At 42.9% G+C, this 20039-nt stretch overlaps 1 protein-coding gene across 1 annotated transcript; it reads left to right on the top strand.

Annotated features, from left to right (window-relative positions):
- The first annotated feature begins 989 nt into the window (after positions 1–989).
- Positions 990–7178, top strand: CUNH5orf15 (chromosome unknown C5orf15 homolog). The gene is made up of 3 exons (XM_071443211.1): positions 990–1146; positions 3996–4570; positions 5614–7178. The coding sequence occupies exons 1-3, from the start codon at positions 1044–1046 to the stop codon at positions 5743–5745; spliced, it is 810 nt and encodes a 269-aa protein (XP_071299312.1). The 5' UTR covers positions 990–1043; the 3' UTR covers positions 5746–7178.
- Positions 7179–20039: the final 12861 nt, after the last annotated feature.

The raw sequence follows: 20039 nt of genomic DNA, 5'->3' as shown, positions 1-20039 counted from the left end.
CGACAGCGTGACACTGCAGAGCCACCACCTCAGGGACAGCCCGCAGCTTGGGCAAGGCTGGCTTCCCCTCACCGGGACACTGCAGAGCCACCAGGGCAAGGCTGGCTTCCCCTCACCGGGACACTGCAGAGCCACCAGGGCAAGGCTGGCTTCCCCTCACCGGGACACTGCAGAGCCACCAGGGCAAGGCTGGCCTCCCCCTCAGGGACACTGCAGAGCCACCAGGGCAAGGCTGGCTTCCCCTCACCGGGACACTGCAGAGCCACCAGGGCAAGGCTGGCTTCCCCTCAGGGACACTGCAGAGCCACCAGGACAAGGCTGGCTTCCCCCTCAGGGACACTGCAGAGCCACCAGGGCAAGGCTGGCTTCCCCTCACCGGGACACTGCAGAGCCACCAGGGCAAGGTTGGCCTCCCCCTCAGGGACACTGCAGAGCCACCTCAGGGACAGCCCACAGGTTGGGCAAGGCCGGCTTCCCCTCACCGGGAGCCATTCCTGAGTATTTCCTGTCTCATTTAACCCAGCGCTCCTGGGAACAGTGGAGCCCTTCCAGACACCACCGGTCCAAAAGAACCGTGTGCAGTCAGCTCCCAGGAGCATGGCAGACACAAGCAGCGAGAGGAGCAGAACCGACCTAAAGCTGAGATTGCAGCATTCAGATCAGATATTAAAGAAAACCTTTTCTCTCTCGGGGTGGCCGGGCATTGGAACGGCTGCCCAGGGAGGCGGTGGAGTCACCAGCCCCGGAGGGGTTTCAGAGGCGCCGGGATGCGGCGCTGGGTGATGTGGTTTAGGGGTTACGGTGGCGGTGCTGGTGGAGGGTTGGTCTGGAGGGTCAAACAGGTCTCCCAGCCCTGCTGGTTCCATGACCGTGTGATTCCAGCGCTCCGTGAGCGCACGGTTCCATTCCCACCATTCCACCCTTCCCCGCTTCTGTGACACCGCCCTCGGCCCCTGCGCGCGCCCCGCGCCTTCCCGCCCGTGCGCGTGCGCGGCCGCCTCACGAGGGGCGGCGCCATCGCCACGTCCGCGGAGGGGGCCAAGATGGCGGCGGCCGGCGGCGAGCGGCGGGGCTCGGCGGGCCGCGCCCTGTGCTTGCTGCTGCTCTGCGGCTGGGCCCTGGCGGCCCGCGGGCAGGAATCCCCCGGTGAGAGCCGCGGGGCCGGGCGGCGGGGCTGGCTGCGGGCTGTGGGCGTAGCGCGGTGGCCCCGCCGGTCTCTCTCACCGGTCTCGGGTTGGGCCTGGAGCGCTGTGCGGCCTCGGCCGGCGCGGGTCCTACCGTGAGGTGACCGGGCCTGGCCCCGGGGCTGGCCCCGGTCTCTGGACTGCTCGGGCTGGGCTGGGGGCAGCGGGCGCTGGGCTGTGCGCAGGGGAAGGACAGCGCCCCGCGGGGGGCGGGAGGCCGCCTGCCAGGTGTGCAGAGCTTTTATTGCTGTGCAGAGCAGTTTGGCTGATCGCTTCATTCATCAGGAGGGATTCTTCATCTAAATACTCTGGCTGCGTGCCTGGTTTTAGTCTTCCCTCCCCTAGAAATTAAGCTTATGTTATTCTGCAAGTTGATTCCTAGTTAAGTGTTTTCTTTCTCCCCCTTAAAATTACAGGCGGCTGTAACCGAAGGCTAATAAGAAATGCGTGTGTTAGGGGCAGTGAGTTTCCCTTTGTTTTGGATGGAGTACTGGCTGGGCAGTGAAGAGAAAGGAGTTAGGGAAGGAAAAAAAGGGAACTGTTTGATCCATCACTTCCTTCCGTGCTTGTCAGTATCTCCACACCAGCTGTATTTGTGTTGCCCCCCACCTGCTTTAATAGGTAGGCAGTAAGAATTTGGGACAGCAATCTGTAGGAAATGGAGAGTTTTAAACTTCAGGAGTCATGAAACAACTTGCTTTCTAAAAGCAGTTTTCCTGGAAGTGAGTTTTAACCAAGATGGGTTTTTTATGTGCAGTGTTTATGTTGCTAATTCTGTCACTGTGATTGAACGTTAGTATCTGTTTCTGAAGCTGAGGCATCTCTGGATCTAAAATCATCTGACAGTGTTGTGTAATTGTAAACAGTGCAACCACCGTTTGTAATGCCAAATAGTTTGGGGTAAATACCATAAATCAGTTGTGGTTTAGCTACTAAACTTCCAGCTGCTATTAAAACAAAAACCCAGGCATATTTTAGGAATAATAGGAAATTGCTCTTTCTCAGTCTGAAGGTGCAGCAATAGCCACTGAGAGTCCCTTGCATTAATATATCCTTCTAAAACTTCAGTGTTAAAATTAATTCAAGAAGAATTTAAAGTGTAAGACCAGATGCAATGTAGTTTTATAGGCGAAATATGCTTGTTTGTATTTCTAACAGTATAGCTATTACCCTCTAAATAGTTTTTGTCTGTTTGGGGAGGGTAGCAGTAAGGTTGACCTCACTCACAGTATGCCAGTAGTTATAAACATGAAATAATCCTGTAACTGCCTTTCCTCATATTTATCTCTGCATATGCAACTAGCTGGCTTAAACCTGAGGAGATATCAGAATTCCCTAAACTTGTCCTGGATAAGAACTGAACAAGTTAATGTTGATATGATAATTCAGATGAGTAGATTTTTCAGTAACAAAAAGTGTGGTAGATGTGAAATGGTTGACTTTGAATTTCAGCAGAGAGGCACCGTGGTGTCTGCTTCACGTGGGATGAGTTGAATCTTCTGTGTTTTACAGTTGGGTTAAAGAGTAATTCACACTGCAGAAGTGTGCCCTGTAAACAAGAGCTCTGTTGTAACTGAACCTCAGCAAACACACAGGTTCCATGAATAACGTGATTCAGTGTCCCCTCTGTAATATTTTACTTACAAGTAACCTGACACGAGAAGTTCATTGAATGTTTCATTTCTAGTCTGCAACTTTCCTGTGAGTCTTGAAAATGTTTAATGAAAGTATTGTTGCTTTTGTAAAATGAAAAATTAGTTTGGCATGCCAAAATAACAGGCAAGTATGGTTTCCCATTTTAAATGAAAATGCAGGCTGAAAGTCTAAAATTTGTTCTACATTTTTAAGGTGCCTCTGGATTTGAATCTGGTAGTGATGTGCTGCAAACATGAATAGTTTGCTCATTTTTAGGCTTTAAAAAATTAGCTATTAAATTCTGTCTGCATCTTTTTTTTTTTTTTACTGTCCTTGAGATAAAGAAAAGGGACAGTGGGCTCTGTATCTGGATTTAATGCTCACCTTGTTTTTTATGTAGTTCTGCAAAGTCCTCCCAGCATTGGAGAGATTGTGAATTTGCCTGAGGGTGCATTGTTACTGTGCCATTTCTGACTTAATTCATTACAATAATTGCTGCCAACAAAAGGCTTTCCTCCAGGAGCATGGGCAGTGTTTGTTCTTAACCCGTGGTTCAGTAGTTTCATTTGAGATAATGGAAGGTTGGAAATCTGTTTCAGTGTCTACAAATTCAATAAAAATCAGTGCCTGGGAGGAGGTACTGCTGTCTAGTGTCCTGACTGAGGGGACTTCACAGTGTCTTCCCATTCTTTGTTGGTAAAACATGCAATGGTGGAAGATCAAAAACGTAACTGCAGGAAAAGCTTTCCTGAGAACATCCTCGTTGGTAGACCTCAGCTCATTCAGTGGGAGGAAGAATTTGATGATGGAGAAAATGCTAATCATGTATGAGTCTACAAGATGTCATGGATGCTCAGAGGGAAGGATGACATCTCTTTGAAGTTCTTATGTCTGGAAAACAGGCGTGCTGGTTTTTTCAGGGACGCTTTCCACACTAATCTGGAAGGCATGTGCTTCCAAACTTTAGTTCCTGTCCCACTCAAGACTTTTCTTTGGAAGTTGCCAAAGTGCAGGAGTATGTATTTCTGCATATGAATGCTAAAAAGTTTGCAGTGTGCCATATGCTGTGTTCTTCATGTGATTTCTTGTCTGTGAAGGAAATTTGTGGCAATAGTTTTCTGTCAGAGAAGTCAGTGCCTTGTGCATAGTGCTGATTGTTTCTCATCCTTTTCTCAGGTTCTGTGAAAGAGGATATTCTTAATACAAGAAATATTTCTTCTGCAAGTGAGAATGAAACACTGAGTAGATCCCAAAATTTGACAGACAGCTTGCAGAGTTTAAGCTCAGCAAGAAAGGAGGCCAAAATCAATTCAGTGACTGCAGGAAAGCCACCTACAGCAAACGGTGACTCTTTGTCACCTGTTGTCCCTGCTAGTCCAGTATCACAGGTGGATGTTGATGCTTCTGAAGATACTAAAATTGAGGAAGAAGATCTTCTAACAGATTTGAAAGACACACTAAATAGTTCCCCACCCATCATCAAAGAAACTATGGAGTCAGATGGAGATGACTATGCTTATGAAATGACACCAAATTCCAGATACAATCCAGACCTTCTAGAGATTTCAGAAGATGACAACTCTGACACCATCAGCAATTACAATGAGGAGATCAAGACCCTTGATGAGAAGATAAAAGCTGTTTCTGTCTCAGGGTTGGATGAAGAAGAAGACAGCCATTTCTTTTTTCATCTGGTGGTAGTTGCCTTCTTAGTAGCTGTTGTTTATGTCACCTATCACAATAAGAGGAAGGTAGGTGTGCTCTGAAAGGCTGAGAGAAACAGCTGCAGTGTTTAAAATAAAGTTGCATTCCCTTGTACATGTTTTTAGGAAGAGGAACTTGGCTTTTTTAAGAATTAAGTCTTTGACCACTAATGTGCAGATCATTAGTGTGATTTTTATCTGCACAATGAAAATGAACTTGAATCAAATATTTACAATAAGAAAATGAGTTAATTGGTAACATCAGTAATCAATCAGTACAGTAATGGACACTGGCAGTGCACAACATGAATTCTGTAAAGGAGACTTGAGCCAAGTCAAGTGGGGGTGAACAATTAACTAATTTTTTTTCTGCACAAGAAGACAAGAAATTAAGGGAGGTTTAACTGCAAATTGTGTGGGAATGTCCTTGTTATGATTGGTTATGATTGTGATAATCTTTCTAATAGTCACTTTAATATGGTCTTCATATCATAGACATTCTGAGGGTGTAACTACCAACTTTTAGAAAATGTTTAATGCTGCTTCCAGTTTTACATAGAGAAGCTACTAAGTTACTATTTTCAGGTAAATGTTTCTTCAGTACAAACTAATTCTCTGTGTCTCAAAAATAGTCTGATTGTTGTTATTCCAAAATATATTGCTAGCATTAAAAATTAACTTCAGCCCAACCAGACACAGCAGAAGTGCATGCACGTTTGCATTAAACCACAGATTCCTTTTTAGATATGAGGAAAGTTTAGTGTTTATCTTTGGGGGAGAACACTGATCTGGGTGAGGATTTGCAGGACTTGGAAAAAAAAGCAGCTAAAACCCCAAAACCTTCTTCACTGTGCAGTGGCCTATCTGTAATGTGCATTGCCAGCTCTTTATAGGGGAAGATGATGAAGGCTGTTGCATTTTGAAAATTTATCTGAGAGCAGTTCAAATAAGTGATTAAAAATGTATTGTCTTTGCTACAGTAATGCCATTGCCAGCATGGGGGGTAAAACCATGGTGTCAGTACCACTGTGAAGCTGTCAAAGCCAGGATGTTTCTGCACAGCATCTCTAAGTTGTCCTGTTTTGTTTCAGATCTTCTTACTGGTGCAGAGCCGAAGATGGAGGGATGGCCTGTGCTCCAGGACAGTGGAGTACCATCGTCTGGATCAGAACGTCAACGAAGCGATGCCTTCCCTGAAAATAACCAATGACTATGTGTTCTGAAAGCACTGTGACTCGAGTTTGCTGAACTTAGCACTCTTTGCCTGCCCAGTCATGTAATGATATTCAGGTATTCTAAATAAGCTGCTTGTACAGAAATGAGATGTACTCTCTTTGACCTGGATGTTTTGGAGATTAAATCTCATGGAAGATCAAGGGCATGATCCATCTGTTTGCTACTTTGGTCGGGTTTTATAGCAACTGTGAAGATTGAGAATTTAATAAATTAGTGCTCTTTCCATTCATTAAGCATCATTTTCTTCTGTCTGGAGCAGTCTTAATAGTCATACTGCAAAAAATAAGGATAAAATACTTTAGGTCTAATAAATTAATGACTTTGGCATCACTAAATCAAATTAATGATCTCTTTGCTAATCACTTACATGGCTCATAAATTCCACTATATTGCAAACTTAAAATATATTTTTTTCTGTGCTTAAATTCTGATGCTGCAAGTCTTTCATCTCATTTTTTCTGATTCTGTTTTCTTGTTGCATAATTTGATCCTATTTTGGCAAAATAGCTAGAATGGCAATTTAATAATTTATATATGTGTTCATGCCATAAATAATTTTATAACAATTATGTATAACCCATTTTATTTCACAAGTTCTGTACCATATATTTCCTAAAATGTTTAAGGTGTTTGTGAAGGTATGCAGCTTTTCTTGACTCTCCTTTTTTCTCTCTGATGCTATTTATGACTTCATTGTCTTTGTAATTAATGAGTGGAAAACAAGCCTTGTTGAATAATTTTACTAAAATGTAGATAGCTGACAGGCTTTCAATACATCAAACCTTTCTGTTGAATTTTTAGACAGTTGGGAAATGGCTATGTGATTTGTTATATTATAAATGGGAGAAACTGTAAGAATAATTTATTTGGTTCTTTTTCTGACCCAGGTAACAGACAGGTGAAAGTAAGTGCCAGTCTGTGGACAGTGCACTCTCATTTTTGACAAACATTTATGCATTAGTGTAAATCAAGTTACTGCTACAGTAGTTTTTTTTTTTTTTTTTTAATTTTGTCTTTTGTACTTCCATTATTTATGTTTTCATGAGTTGTAAAATATAAAATTTTAGTTTTCTGTACATTCTGTTTGTGATTTAGTTTTCAGACTGATATGTTTGTAAATAATGGTGAATCAGAACCCCATAATTAATAACTTGGTATTCAAGTAGTTATGTAACATTTGGAAACAAATAAATGTCACGCCTGTTGGCATGAGGAGTCTGAAGGCATGGTACTCTTTAGGAATGAAATGCTAGAAGTTCTATATCCTACAGTTAAATGCATTCTTTTCATAAACACAGAAAGTAAAGCACAAACAAAATATCCCAAAACTCTTTTCTTGCAGTAATTTTTATTGTATTTGGACTTGTATCACTTAATATTTTGAATAAGGTTTTTCAAATAAATGACAATAATAAGCCTGTGTTTCTTACTGTAACTGTTTCACTGCTTTTATACAGTAACTTACCATAAAGAACTTGCTTATGCTTGGAATTGGAAACCATTTCAAAACCATCTTCTCTGTTGCCCATACTGGGTGTATGAAGGTTTGTTATGTGCATCTGTTGAATGCTGTGTAGGGTAGATAGCAGGGCTTATATTAAATATTTTAAGCTGTGAGAATGAATACATTCTTTAACAAGATTTGTTTAGCTTAAGTTATTTAGTCTGTAATTCTTGTGGAAGATATTTGAAATTCTTACCTGAACATACCCACTTTGAAGTGTAACACTGCTGTGGGCAAGATCTAAAGGGAAAGGTTACTTCTCAAAGCTTCTTTAGGATGTGTAAATCTGGGAATTTGAGAGGTAGCTAATGCTTTTGCACCCAAGAAATTCCTTAAAAAAAGTTACTGATTATAAAGTGTAGTGATTTTGACAGTAGAAAATAGTATGTTCATTCTTAGCAGAAGCTTCTGTTCCTTTCAGCTTGGTCCCACAGGCCTTACACAGGACCCACAGTGAGCAACCTGCCTGTGCAGAAGTGCAGTGATACCCACGTGAGAAGTTTCATTTTCTCTTCAACCCACCCAATGAATTAGGCCAAAGAGACAAATGTTACATTTTCAGCCACTTCCCTCACTATAATAGCTACAATACTGTTAAAAAAATCAGAAAATTAACAGCAGTCTAAATGAGTAGAATTAAGGCACATTGTGTTACTTTCTGGAGTTATGAACTTTATCCATGGAGATATGAACTTTATCCATGTTGGCTGTCTTCCAGAGCTCTTGAAGCACAGTTCAACTGGTAGAGTAAAACCAATGTAAGTGTGTTCTTTCAGCTTTCTGAACAACTAACAGTGTCTTCTTTAGGACTATGTTTGAGGAATAATCTTGCATTTCCTTACCCTGCTTCCTTCAAATTGTCCTTGTGGATAGGCTGTCTCTCAGAAGAGATATTTATTAATAATTACAGCTTTTAAGCTGCTCCTTACAGCAAACCCACTGACTTCTGGAGGAGGAATGCACACAGCTGATGGCATGATTGAGAGCTTTCCCTAAAAACCTCACAGAAGGCAAAGGCCTGGTTTAGGTCAGTTAGCAAACCAGGTTGTTTTGCAATCAGCACATTTTAAAATGCTCGTAGGTTTAGCTGTGCCATGACAATACCTGTCCCACAGATGTGGGATGTTCATTAGGTAATTGGGCCTAATGACTCCTGGGCTGGACTGCAAGTGTTAAATCAGTCCTTGGCTGAATTGCCCATGTAGTTCCTCTCTGAAAATGCTCTTTATGAGGTTACCTTAGAGGAGAAAATCACATTATCATGAGCCTTCTGCTCATGAAGTCATACCAGGACTGAAACCTTTGGAGTTGGGTAAGTGATGTTTGAGGCCATGGAATGACGGTTTGCACGTGTGTCTTCTCTAGCAGAGCAGAGATGTGCCTCGCTCAAGTACTACAAGCACTTAAGATGAGCAGTTGTTCTTTGCTTGCTCTACTGGGGTGCACATCCTCTGTCACAGAAGTAAGAAAAAAATTTTAGAAATAATTCTAAAATTTATGTTTTTCACTAATGATAATAAGGGCAGCTTATAAGAATGACTTTAAATTCAAAGGGAATTTATATGAATTTGAAATCCTTGAAGTTCTTTAAACAGTGGGTTTAGTTTGGGGAGTTACCTAAACAGACGTTCTTTTTAGATGCTAATTAATTTTAAGGACTTGTGGTGAGTCTGTCAGGTTGGCAGTTACTGCAGAAAGTTGCCATAAGAGATGGTTTGGTCACAGCAAAGTTTGTGGATGCATCACAGCAAATGATACTGCCACGATAAATGTCAAATGTGTTGTTGAAACCTGTGCACTGCCGATGGCCAGCGTTCAGTAGCAGGGGCTGCAGTGCTAGTGAGCAGCCGTGGTTGGTATCCCAAAAGGGGCACTGGTGGTTGGTATCCCAAAAGGGGCACTGGTGGTTGGTATCCCAAAGGGGCACTGGTGGTTGGTATCCCAAAAGGGGCACGGTGCCATCCAGGCCCTGCAGTGGAAGAGTGCAGCTCCTTTGTATCGCAGTGATCCCGGAGCCAAGCTGGTGTCCCAGCTCCACCCTGCCCCGCGGCGGTGCCCAGTTGTTTCTCGGGCTCACTTGTGTGTCATTCTCCCGGGGAGAAGGGACCTCGCCCTTGTGAAAGGTTTGACACGCACACAATGAGTGACTTTTTTACTCCAAGGGTGTTTTTTCATTCTCAATAGCCCTTGGACTATTGCCTGAGCAAGGGAAGTGCTGCTGAATTGGCTTGGGCGGTCAATAGCTGTTGCCTAATAGCACCAATAAAGAGGGAAAGGCTTTTCCTGATCCGGTTTTACAAGGGCTCCAGCAGCACCAGGAGAGCGTGGCATATGTCATCCACTGTGCAATAAAAGAGCCATTTGCTGATGGGGCAATCAGGGTTGAACTACTGGGTTTTAATTTCTTTAATTGAATTTGCTTGTGGAAAATTAAGAGCAGGCAATCAAAAATTCATAAAGTGCTGAGATCAAACAGAGGAAAAAGCAAGCGGATTTATGTCACATCTCTCCAACAAGAAATGTCTTGATGAATTTCTTTAGTGAAGAAAGGAAACTTTCTCACATTAAGGTGAATTATGACTTCCATCAATATTCTGATAAAAGGAATAAAATATTCCTGAAGAGCTTTCAGATTAAACTTCCCAAGATGAAAGTTCAAGCTCTATTTATGTAGGTTCTTGTTAGTGGCTGGGAGTTATGAAACGAGGAAAGAAATAATGGATAGTTTAAACAAATGATACATTTCACTTTTACTATCCAGGAAATCAGGTATTTTAAAATATTAATGGTTTAATTTTCATTTAGCACCAGTGCATATTATTCAGCTCTAAGTCAACTGTCCTTGGCTGCTGCTCAGTTGTGTACAAGGTGAAGAGAGAAGGGTTTATCTGAGCAGGGTGCTTTGAGTTACGGGAAATTAATTGGTAAGGTAGAGGTGAAAAATGTCCTATCTCTTAAATGAATTTCGAGGCTATAAAAATAATAGAAAGGGAAAAGAGAGAGTTCTGTGTCTCTAACACAGACTCCTGTTACTAAAAACATTGGTCAGGGGTTTTCCAAATTATGGTCAGTTTAGGAAACCTGTGATGAGCCACAGTGGGAGAGATTTTATTTGCTTTTATTGTTGGTAGAAACCTGGCTGGCAGCAGCTACTTGCTCAGGCTTCAATTTTCTGCCTAAAACTGGAGGTAGTGAAGCCTCCTGGGGTTGGGGGGATAGGAGGGACTTGTTATCTGGCAGCTGTTCTTGCTCTGGGAGGGAAGGAGCAGGGTCTGCCAGCAGAGCTCCTCCCCTGAGCTGCTGTCAGGGGCTAAAAGCTGCAGGTGTGTGCTGGGGGCAGCACCAGCCAGACCCTGGGTACTGGGAGCCTGACAGCCCCAGGGGAGGCTCTTGCTGTCCCTGCCTCACCATGCTGCCTGCTCTGGAAGGTAAGTGGCTTCCTAACCCAGTGAAAAATTCCACTTTCTTTTTGAATCTTATTCCTGGGCTGATTTTCAGTCATTTTGGGGTGCTGAGCTGGTTCACTGTGCAGCCAGACCAGCGCCAGAGGCGGCTCACGGTTTGTGATGGGGGTGTTGAGAGCTGAGGTGGGGCTGATCCCTGCTCAGTAGCAGCAAACTGTTTATTGTTGTTCCTTGTTACAGTTACATCACCATTACCATCCTCGAGGTTTCTCCTAACCTTGGGTTGCCCCACGGCAGGGAGGTTGGAGCTAGGTGATCTTTAAGGTCCCTGTCAATCCAAACCATACTGGGATTCTGTGGCTCTAGAGCTGTTTCTAAGTTGTCTCAGAAAGCCAAGCCCAAAAAGAACATTTGCACTGTAGAGGCCAGATGAGCCATGGTTGCTACAGGCTCAGCATAATTTTTGTTGCTGAGAGGCCAAGCCAGACAGAGGATTTGGGGTCTCCTGGTTTGTGTTGTTTCTTGTGGGGACATCCCTGAGCAGGTTCTCTGGGGAAGCTGAGGGCTGGTGTGTGCATGGTCTGCAGCACCACAGCACCCCCTGTGCTGTGCAGCTTCCCTGGCCTGTCCCAAATCCAAACTGAAGCTGCATTTTGTGTTCCTGCAAGGCTGAGTAGCTTTATGGGAGTGCTAAATCCTCATGTTAAGGCTGATAGAGCAGTAATCTTCAAGGCCATATATCCCAGCTTCCACAAAGCAGCAGAACTAACAACATCATTTTTGCACTTTTTTTTTTTTTAACCATCAAGTGTCCTTTAAAGAGAAGTCCCTGTACTGGTTTTTGTTAAGCATTTCTGATACAGACCATATGAATGTCCTTGCTGTAATAAAAAAAATGGTTAATACATAAGAGCTTCTCAGCTCCACTGTTTCCAATATATCTACCTAGAAAAAGAAGAATGACATCTCTTCTGTAATTGATCCTTAAATCATTATCAAAATCATTTAGCAACCTTCTGAAATTTATTTTTAATTACAAGGTCTGTTGCCCTGTTATTAACACTGAAAATCACTAATCTATGAAATTTCCTATCTTGATTAAAAATAAAGTATGTAGATTGTGTTATCCTTATTGAGGTGCACTCATTGAGGTTTTATGAAAGATTAAGTGAAACCAGATTTAATCTTTTTGTACTATTCTGTAAACAATGTTGAAATGTTGGTATTTAAGAAAGTTGATGGGGTTAAAAACTGGAGTTGAGTTTGACAGGTGTACCCAGGCCACTGAAATATTTAAAATTGAGATTACATGAATTGGGGGATCCTTGTGTTATTTGATGACAAAGCTGACCCTCATTATCAGCTGGCTCTGTTGAGGATAATCAGTAGGATTATGTTGTACATTTTTCTCAGCACCTCCAGCACCATCTTGCTGTGTCACATGGTGGCTTGTGAAGATTGATGGAAGTGCTTTTTGTCCCTGGGGAAAATCTTTATGCTCTCTGTATAACTGTTCCCCCTCTGTAAGTTTGGAACAGTAAATTAAAGCTTCAAAAGTACCCACACAGCATAGTTTTTCCATTGCAACAAGCCCTAATGACTCACTTTAGATGTATCTTTTCAGGTTAACTCATGCTTATTGTTAATAGTTAAATTTCCAAATTGTTACAGGGTGAACCTTCTTGAGTTGTAGTCACTGGGGCAAGGAACAGCTGATCATCCTTTATAAAGGTGCAAAGCTTTTTAAACATCTAAAATGGTGCTTTTAGTATTAGCTGACAAATTTTACCAGTTAATCTGGAAGTGGTTTTAATTTCTAATGCATTCTGACTGTGAATGCTAACAGCTGGAGTGCCAGATGTTCAGAAAAGGAGAATTATATTCCACATTGTTTGGGGAGGAAAAGGATGGAGTGAAGGGCATAATGGCATCATGCAGAAATTAAGCCAAAATCTTCCAAGCTGCAGTGTCACATTTTCAGTATCATTCCTGGGAAAGATTCTCTGCATTGGAATAGGTGATCCCTAGAGGAGGAAAGCTGTCTTTGATCCTGAGTACAGAGGCTTTGGGCTGGATTGTACCACAAACTGATCCATAATATCCTAGGAGTTTTGGGGCACTTTGAGAGGCAACTTTCTTTTGTGCAATTTGTTCTAATTTTATCTCAACATGAGCTGTGCAGTTTATCCAGGGGCACTCCCAGGGAGCAGTTCAGGGATTGGGGAGGAGGTGCCATTTGAATGCTCTGCTGTGGCTGAGTGGTTTGTGACAAGGATGTCCTGCATCATCCTTGGCCTGCACGGGACTGACCTGCAGGAAGAGCTTGTTAAAGAGAACCAGGACAGCAAGCTGGGCAGTTTCTTTATCTTCCAGTCCCAGAAAAACCCTATGCTCACCCTTTCTCATTTTAGTGGGAATACTTTGGGCATCACAGCACAAACAAGATGTATTTTTCTGCTGGTGGGCAGTGGCTGTAAGAATAAAAGGATCCTTCTGTCATCTCTAAGGCTTGCCTGGAGTGCTGCCTGCTCCTGCCTGGGCCTGGGCAATTAAAACTATTAAATAAAAGTTGTATTGCAAAAAGAGCTCAATGGTGAGGCAGAGGAAGGTATTTTATCTGGCAGGCAAGCTTACCTTGCTGGGTCTGTGAAACCATCATTGCTGAGGACAACTTTTCTTGAAATAATACCCAGAAGAAAAATAGTAATCACCTTAGATATAAAAATATTTTATTTTTCACAGCTCTCCCTGATGCTGGCCAGCCCTTGGAGCAGCCAGCAGGGGGGAGTGTGGCTGCACCATGGAAGGCAGCAAAGGGCTGGAAAAGTGCAAACTAAGTTCAAGAATGAGCGTTAGGATAAATTCCTTTGGACAAACCTGGCACTGTGAGACAGACAGCATAAGCCCATAGAGCAACCAAGATGTTAAGGGGTGTTTACTTACTTAAAAAAAAAAAAACAACCAGTTTATTTTATTAAAAAAAATATTCAAGAAACAGAGTTTTTACCTTGGAGTAATGACCTCGATGATTTTACATTGTCTTTTCAAATCTAAATGATTCTATCTTCTTCTTACACTGCAATCCCAGGCTTTTATTTCTTAGTTTTGTCCTGAGAAATGCATGTCTCTAACATCAGAAGCTCTTATGTATTAATCCATCTCAGCTGTAATAAATTTATAAGAATAAAAACTGTCTTTACTCCTGGGGGCCTCTGCAAAATATCCTCCAGCTTTGAAATCACACAGTTCTTCTCTAACTCAGAGAAAAATAAATCTGTTTCCTCAATCTAACATATATTTCTATTATTGTGCAAGAGGAAAACCTTGGAAAACAAAGACACTAATCTCCCTAAATGTTACTGCATGAGAGCAGAAATTATTAGAAAGAAAAAAATGTTGCTATTTATAGGATTGTAGTATGATGAATTTTACCTGACAGCACCTAACCTTTTCCAGGGCAATATACAAATGATTGCTACGTGCTTGAGTAAATACAGATTTAGAAATACATCACCAAAACACCGGTTAATTGATTAATTACATGCACACTGCTAATACCTAGTTCTTGTTGAACTCAATGCCTGAAAAGTGGTTATGTCTGTAAATAGTTTGCCTGCCTAATTACTTGCTTAGCCATTTCTCCTTCCAATTACACACATGTGCAGCCATCATGTGGGAATTGCTAATGCTTGTGGAGCTGCAATGTTGGGCAAAGATATCTTAGAAATTCAGGAAGGAAATTTCTTCATTTGGGGGAAACATAAAAATTCTCGGCTCTACAGCAGCTGCTGTATTTGGGGGGATCTCCAGTAAAGGCCTCCTCCCTCTCCCAGTACTACAGGAAAAGTGCCCAGTGCTGAAAAAGGCTCCAAACCAACAAACAACACTGGGAATTGTGCATCATCTATCCATTTGTCATCCTCCTCCTTGAAGTCTTGACCCTTGGAAGGCTCCTCCAATGGCTCTTGAGCCACCAAGGGTCAAGAGAACTCCACCTGTGGAAGATGCACAGATGAGTTATTCCATGCCTAACAGCTGAGAGCAGGAGAGGGTGTCTGTGGGGGGATAGAATGTAAGGAAATAAAGATAGTGCAGAGGGCAGTCTCAGCCCTGAGGAGTGGCAGCTTTAGTAATCACCAAAGATTAGGAACAGGCCTGCCCTTAACAGGACACAGCTGTGTCCAATGAGGATGAGGGCTATAAAAGGGTGGGTGAGCTGGGTGAGAAGTCAGCTGGAGTTTTTTGGCTGTGCTGTGAAGAAGAAGGAGGAAGAGTCAGTGCTGCAAGGAGCTGCCCATGAGGAATCACTGAGAAGGGATGGGAGCTTTGCAGTAAGATGAGAACAGGTGTCCCATCCCTGTCCCCAGAAACCCCAGCCCCAGAGCAACTCAAGTCAATCCTGTATTGCTGATTTATTTTCATGTTTACAGCAGCAATTAACTTCTGTTAAAATTGATTGTAACTCCCACCAGAGAGCACTCAGAGCAGAGCTCTGCCAATGTTCAGAGGACTCTGATGTGCCTCTGAAGCCTGGCAGTCCTTCATACTCTTCTTCTTTGTGCTCCATGCAAAACATCAAATTAAACATAAAAGTCAAAAGAGTCACTAAAATTGGTACAGCCATTAGCATGCCTCTTTATCCAAGATTAAGGTGTTAGATTTCCTAACAAAAATTAATCAGAATTGCTAAAAGAAAACAATTACTATCATGGTGGCACCCACCAAGCCTTCAGGTTAACTTCCTGCTTTATTTCTCTGTAATTTGCCAGTCCTAGAACACAAAACATGATCCAGAGGTGGAAACAGCATCAGCAGAGATAATGATAAAAATTTCTGTGTCTTTCTGTCCAGTTTCTTGCTGCTTTGAATACTGTTTTATTCCCTCCCTACAATGAATTGCAAATAGATGCTTATGCAATTGAGGGCTGAGGTTTAGAGATGATGGTCCAGGCTCTGAGGCTGCTACTCAGGCTGGATTACACTTCCTTCAAAAGCAATCCCACCAGCTTTGATACAATAAACAAAACAATACTGAAGGGAAAAAAAAGCCTAAACTAAACTGAGCACTGTGTGCTGTAAAGGAAAACTGTTCCTATTGAAATGCCTCTGACAGCTTGTACTGAAGTTGCAGGAAGGACAAAGTGGTCTCTTAACAGGTTTGCTTCTTTTTGCCAGATGGTCTCAATCTTGTTTGGGTTTAGAGAGCTCTTCCCCCCTCTGTCTGAATTGCTTCTGAGATTAATGTCAGCGGTTTCTGCAGGAGGCTCAGCAGAGGGGCAGCATTCTGTCTGAGCGAGGGCAGTAAAGAAAAGTAAAAGCAGAAAATCATGGGGAATTTTGGCTGCTTGGCCTTGGGTTGAGAGCAGGGGGAATGTGATTTCTCCCCCTCTCTCTGCTGACACCTTGGCTCCAGGAAGGATGCTCTGCTGGGGGGTCTGGGTGGGAGCTGCCAGCTGTGAAAGGAGGAAAATATCCCTCTTCTCTAAAATAAACTATTTTTTTCCATCAGTTATGGCACCTTGCTGCAAAGCAAGTCTCAAAATGCCCTGCAGATAGAGGGACGGAGTTGCCTACATTCCCTGTCAAATTAGGGAACCTTCTTGGGAAGGTGGAGCCACATCAGTGTTCAGGGCTGGGGATGGGCAGGTAGATCTGGCATGAACACTCAGAAGTCTTTGGTTCTGAGGGTTTCTCTGCTGTACCACGAATCTCCTCACACTGCCATCAACCCCCTCAGCCTGGTTATGTTCTCAGTCTCTCCCAGTCCCAGGAATAGCTTGGTCTTGCTGAGCCTTAGTTTGCTGTGAGGAATCCAGCAGAGATGAGGGCATCCAAACCAAGCAGCCAGTTTTCTATTTCAGAAGAGATTATCTTGAAATATTTACTAGAGAGGGGCTGATGGAACCAGCATGTTCATGTCAAAGTATCTGACTGACATGTTGGATTTCAAATAGCCCTTTGCCCTTGAGATACTTAAAAGCTTTTCCAAACATATTCTTCTGTCTCTGGGGACGTAATCTGCTTGTTGCATTTCTGGTCTGCTAAAGACTGTCCTTTTGCTTCAGGTGAGAATATTTGAATGCCACAATTCCTTCTGCTTCCTAAGTGGGGCATTTACAGATTTTTATACCAGCAATTTGTTGTGGAAATTGCTGGTTGGATAAAGGTCTTCACCACAGAAATTATTTACATAATGCATCTCTTATTACCATCGGTCCTCTTGGAAAGGAAAGAAAAAGCCAAACCCTCAAATATTTTCTGCTTTTGAAAACATCAAAAGCCTGTTGCTTCTAGCAGAGCCTACTCATCCTCTTCTGCATGACTGAAGCTCAGGCTATGGTCTAGATTTCATGTACAGAGTGTAACTGCCCCAAACTCAGAACTTCAGGAACACTTGGCATCTGAAAAGTGCGAAATTATGTAGCTGAATCCCTTCCTCTCCACTTAGAGTTTTCACTATTTCACCACATTTTAGGGCTTACATTTAAAATTTTGCCTTTCCCTTTTTTTTTTAGATAGATTACCACTTTATAAATAAAGATATGAGAATTATGAAACCTCTGGAGAAAGATGGGTTTTGTGGTGATAAATTATGCAGCAGCCCTGTCAGTGATGTGTGTTCATTAACAGCTTGATGCTACATGTATTTTATTTGATGCCAAGCTGCAAGATGAGCCTTTCCTTGCCTGTGCAGATGATCCACACATCCTCATTAAGCAGCAGGACCCCAGCCCTGCACGTGCTGCAGCCTGGAGTGATCCCCAGGAGGGTCAGGACCACAGCTCCATCCTGGCCGTGCTGCTGCTGCCTTCAGGGGCTGTTTCTGATTCCTGTGCCCCAGCTGGGCTCAGGTATGCTGCCATGTACCTGCACCTCCTTGCAGTAACACAGCAATAAAACTGCAAGATGCCTACAATCTGTTTGTAATCTCCAGAATATCACCACCTGCATCCTGTGACTAAAGGATGTAAACGCTTCCTTCTGAGCAGAGCGGCCAAAACTTTCCTGAGGCTCCGCTTCCAAGTGAGCAGTTTTAGTTTTGCAGAGGTTGTAAAGCCTTTTTCCCCTAACAATGTAGCTTTTGTCCCCCCCTTTTTTTTTTTGTTTTGTTTTATTTTTGTTTTTCCCTTTTGCTCACTTTTCTTTCCAGGGAGCCTGTTGTTCAAAGCTCAGCCCAAGGATTTGCAGAGCCTTAGGCTGCTCCAGGTTACAGCTATCCTGGAGGCTCTAGATGAGATGCTTTGCAGCAAAACTGTGAACAGCACCTGGCTTGTTCTGTACTACAGAGGGAGAGAGGCTGTTAGATTAGGTATGTGTTTTCCAGTCCACCCAGGTGTCTTTTCCAGCTGCAACACTCTCTTAATCTGAGGTAGGAAGCTGGTATGAGCTATGAATACATTTATTACTGAACAGCAGCAATGGGATATGTAGAATGTGCAGGCAATAAAAACATGGACACTTTCCAACTGCTCTTGGCAAAATGCTTGATTTGGTGGAGATTTATCATAACAAATCATCTCTGCTGGAGGTGGGCTTTCAAATACTCAAGAATGTGGGAAGGTGTACAAAGGTGTTTGTGGCGCAAGAGCAGCAGTCACAGCTGTGGGGCTGAGGCTGTGACAAACTCCAGCAGAGCTCATCCTTTCTGACACCTGCAAAGTGGCCATGTGCCTTGCCTTTGCTGTTCTAGAATTTACTACAAATAATTTTATTGCAGTGCTGTCCAAAGGCCCAAGCTCCACACAGAGCTGTGATGAACTGAACATGCTGCTGCACTGCAAAAAAACCCCAAAGTTAAACTGCTCTTAGCCCATCCATGTGATGCATCTCAAGGGTTCCAAGCCCATCCATGTTGTGCAAAATATTCAGCACTCTGCTCTCCTGCTCTTGACTGTGATCTTTGCACAGCAATTGGTATTTTTGCAGCATCTGAGTTATACCCAGGCAGCTTAATCCTTGAAGGGAATTAACACTTCAGTGGCAGCACCATTTACAAGGAGTAGCACATTGCTTGCCTAGAAGATCATCCTTGCTGTAACTAATTAACCCAGCACGCTTAAGTGCTTTGTGCAATTGAGGGTGGAGTTCCATTTACCCCCAGTTAGGTGGAGGGGGCCTGGTGACCCCCCCTGCAGAGAGGGAGAGCAGTTCCACTGCTCAGCTGCCACAGGGCTGTGCCAGGGTTTTTGGTAATGGCAGAGCTGCCACAGGGAGTCTGGCAACCACAATTATTTCCATTTAAAAAAATCTTCCATGACCGAGTATTCAGAATACTTAATTAGCTGAAAGCCATGATATCTGTCAATCATGTGTTGCTTCAGATTTTGCATTTAAAGGGCAGAGTTATTACTGAAGACTTATTATTAAAAGAAATTACTGGTATGCTTGGCTCAGATCTCACTAAGAAACAAGATTATAGATGAGTAATGTTACCATGGAAAGCTAAACATTTTAATCATAGCCCAGCATGTAGTAATAGAGTTTAAAAAGCCACACTACCAGAAAACTTAACAAAACCCAGGTGCTAGACAGATACTTGAATATTAGTGAACACTCAAGGGAACTTTTAAAGGATTGAATTTGTCTTGGGGCTTTGCTGCTGCACTAGTGAGTCCCCCCTTCTGTCTTGCATGTGTTTGACATGCACAGCATAACAGAGCAATGGAGAATTAAATCCTAGGGGAAATAAACCCCCCAAATACCAGATTTCCAAACATTAGGAATGTCAGGAATATGTGTCCTGCAGAGGCTGCTCTGTTGGCTGCTGGTTCAGTTCACAGGTGCAGTATGCTTTACTGGTTCGGTGCTCTTCCTGGAAGAACAGGACTCAAGTGTGCACTCATGATGAGATTAGGAAACTCATGAGAAAGAAAAGCCCTGGGCTGCAAGAGAGCTGATTTCTTGTGGGTACATTGAATAAATAACAATAATAGAAGTAGTAGCAGTAACAACAACAAAAAATTTTGTCTGTTTCCATATACTTTCTGTGATCTCATAATGTTAATAAGATCATAATGAAATCTGGATAATTTTGGTCTCGGTCATGAAACCAGAAGGGGATGCCCTGGTCTTCTCCAGAATATCAAGTGACAGTGGCTCTCCATGCTGCTGATTAATCATAGTTTCTTCTCATGCAAAGAGAAGTTATGAATATTTGGAGGCATATTCTCCTAGGCAGGATTTAGTGCCTGAACTGTGATTGGTATCAGTAATGAGATAAAGCCATTCTTTACCCTTCTCCTGTCTGTGCATAAAGAACAGGTATTATCAAATACAGCAAAGAGGTGAGTTTGCTGCCAGCCAGGAGAACTTTTTGATTGTATTCCTGTGAAGAAGGCCTGATGTTTAGACCTTATGGATGTGCGCTAGGGAG

This window comes from Agelaius tricolor, unplaced genomic scaffold (genome assembly GCF_023055355.1).
Source record: "Agelaius tricolor isolate 1412-34295 unplaced genomic scaffold, bAgeTri1.0.p SCAF_18, whole genome shotgun sequence".
Classification (NCBI taxonomy): Eukaryota; Metazoa; Chordata; class Aves; order Passeriformes; family Icteridae; genus Agelaius; species Agelaius tricolor.
This window is presented reverse-complemented; position numbering and strand designations above follow the sequence as displayed.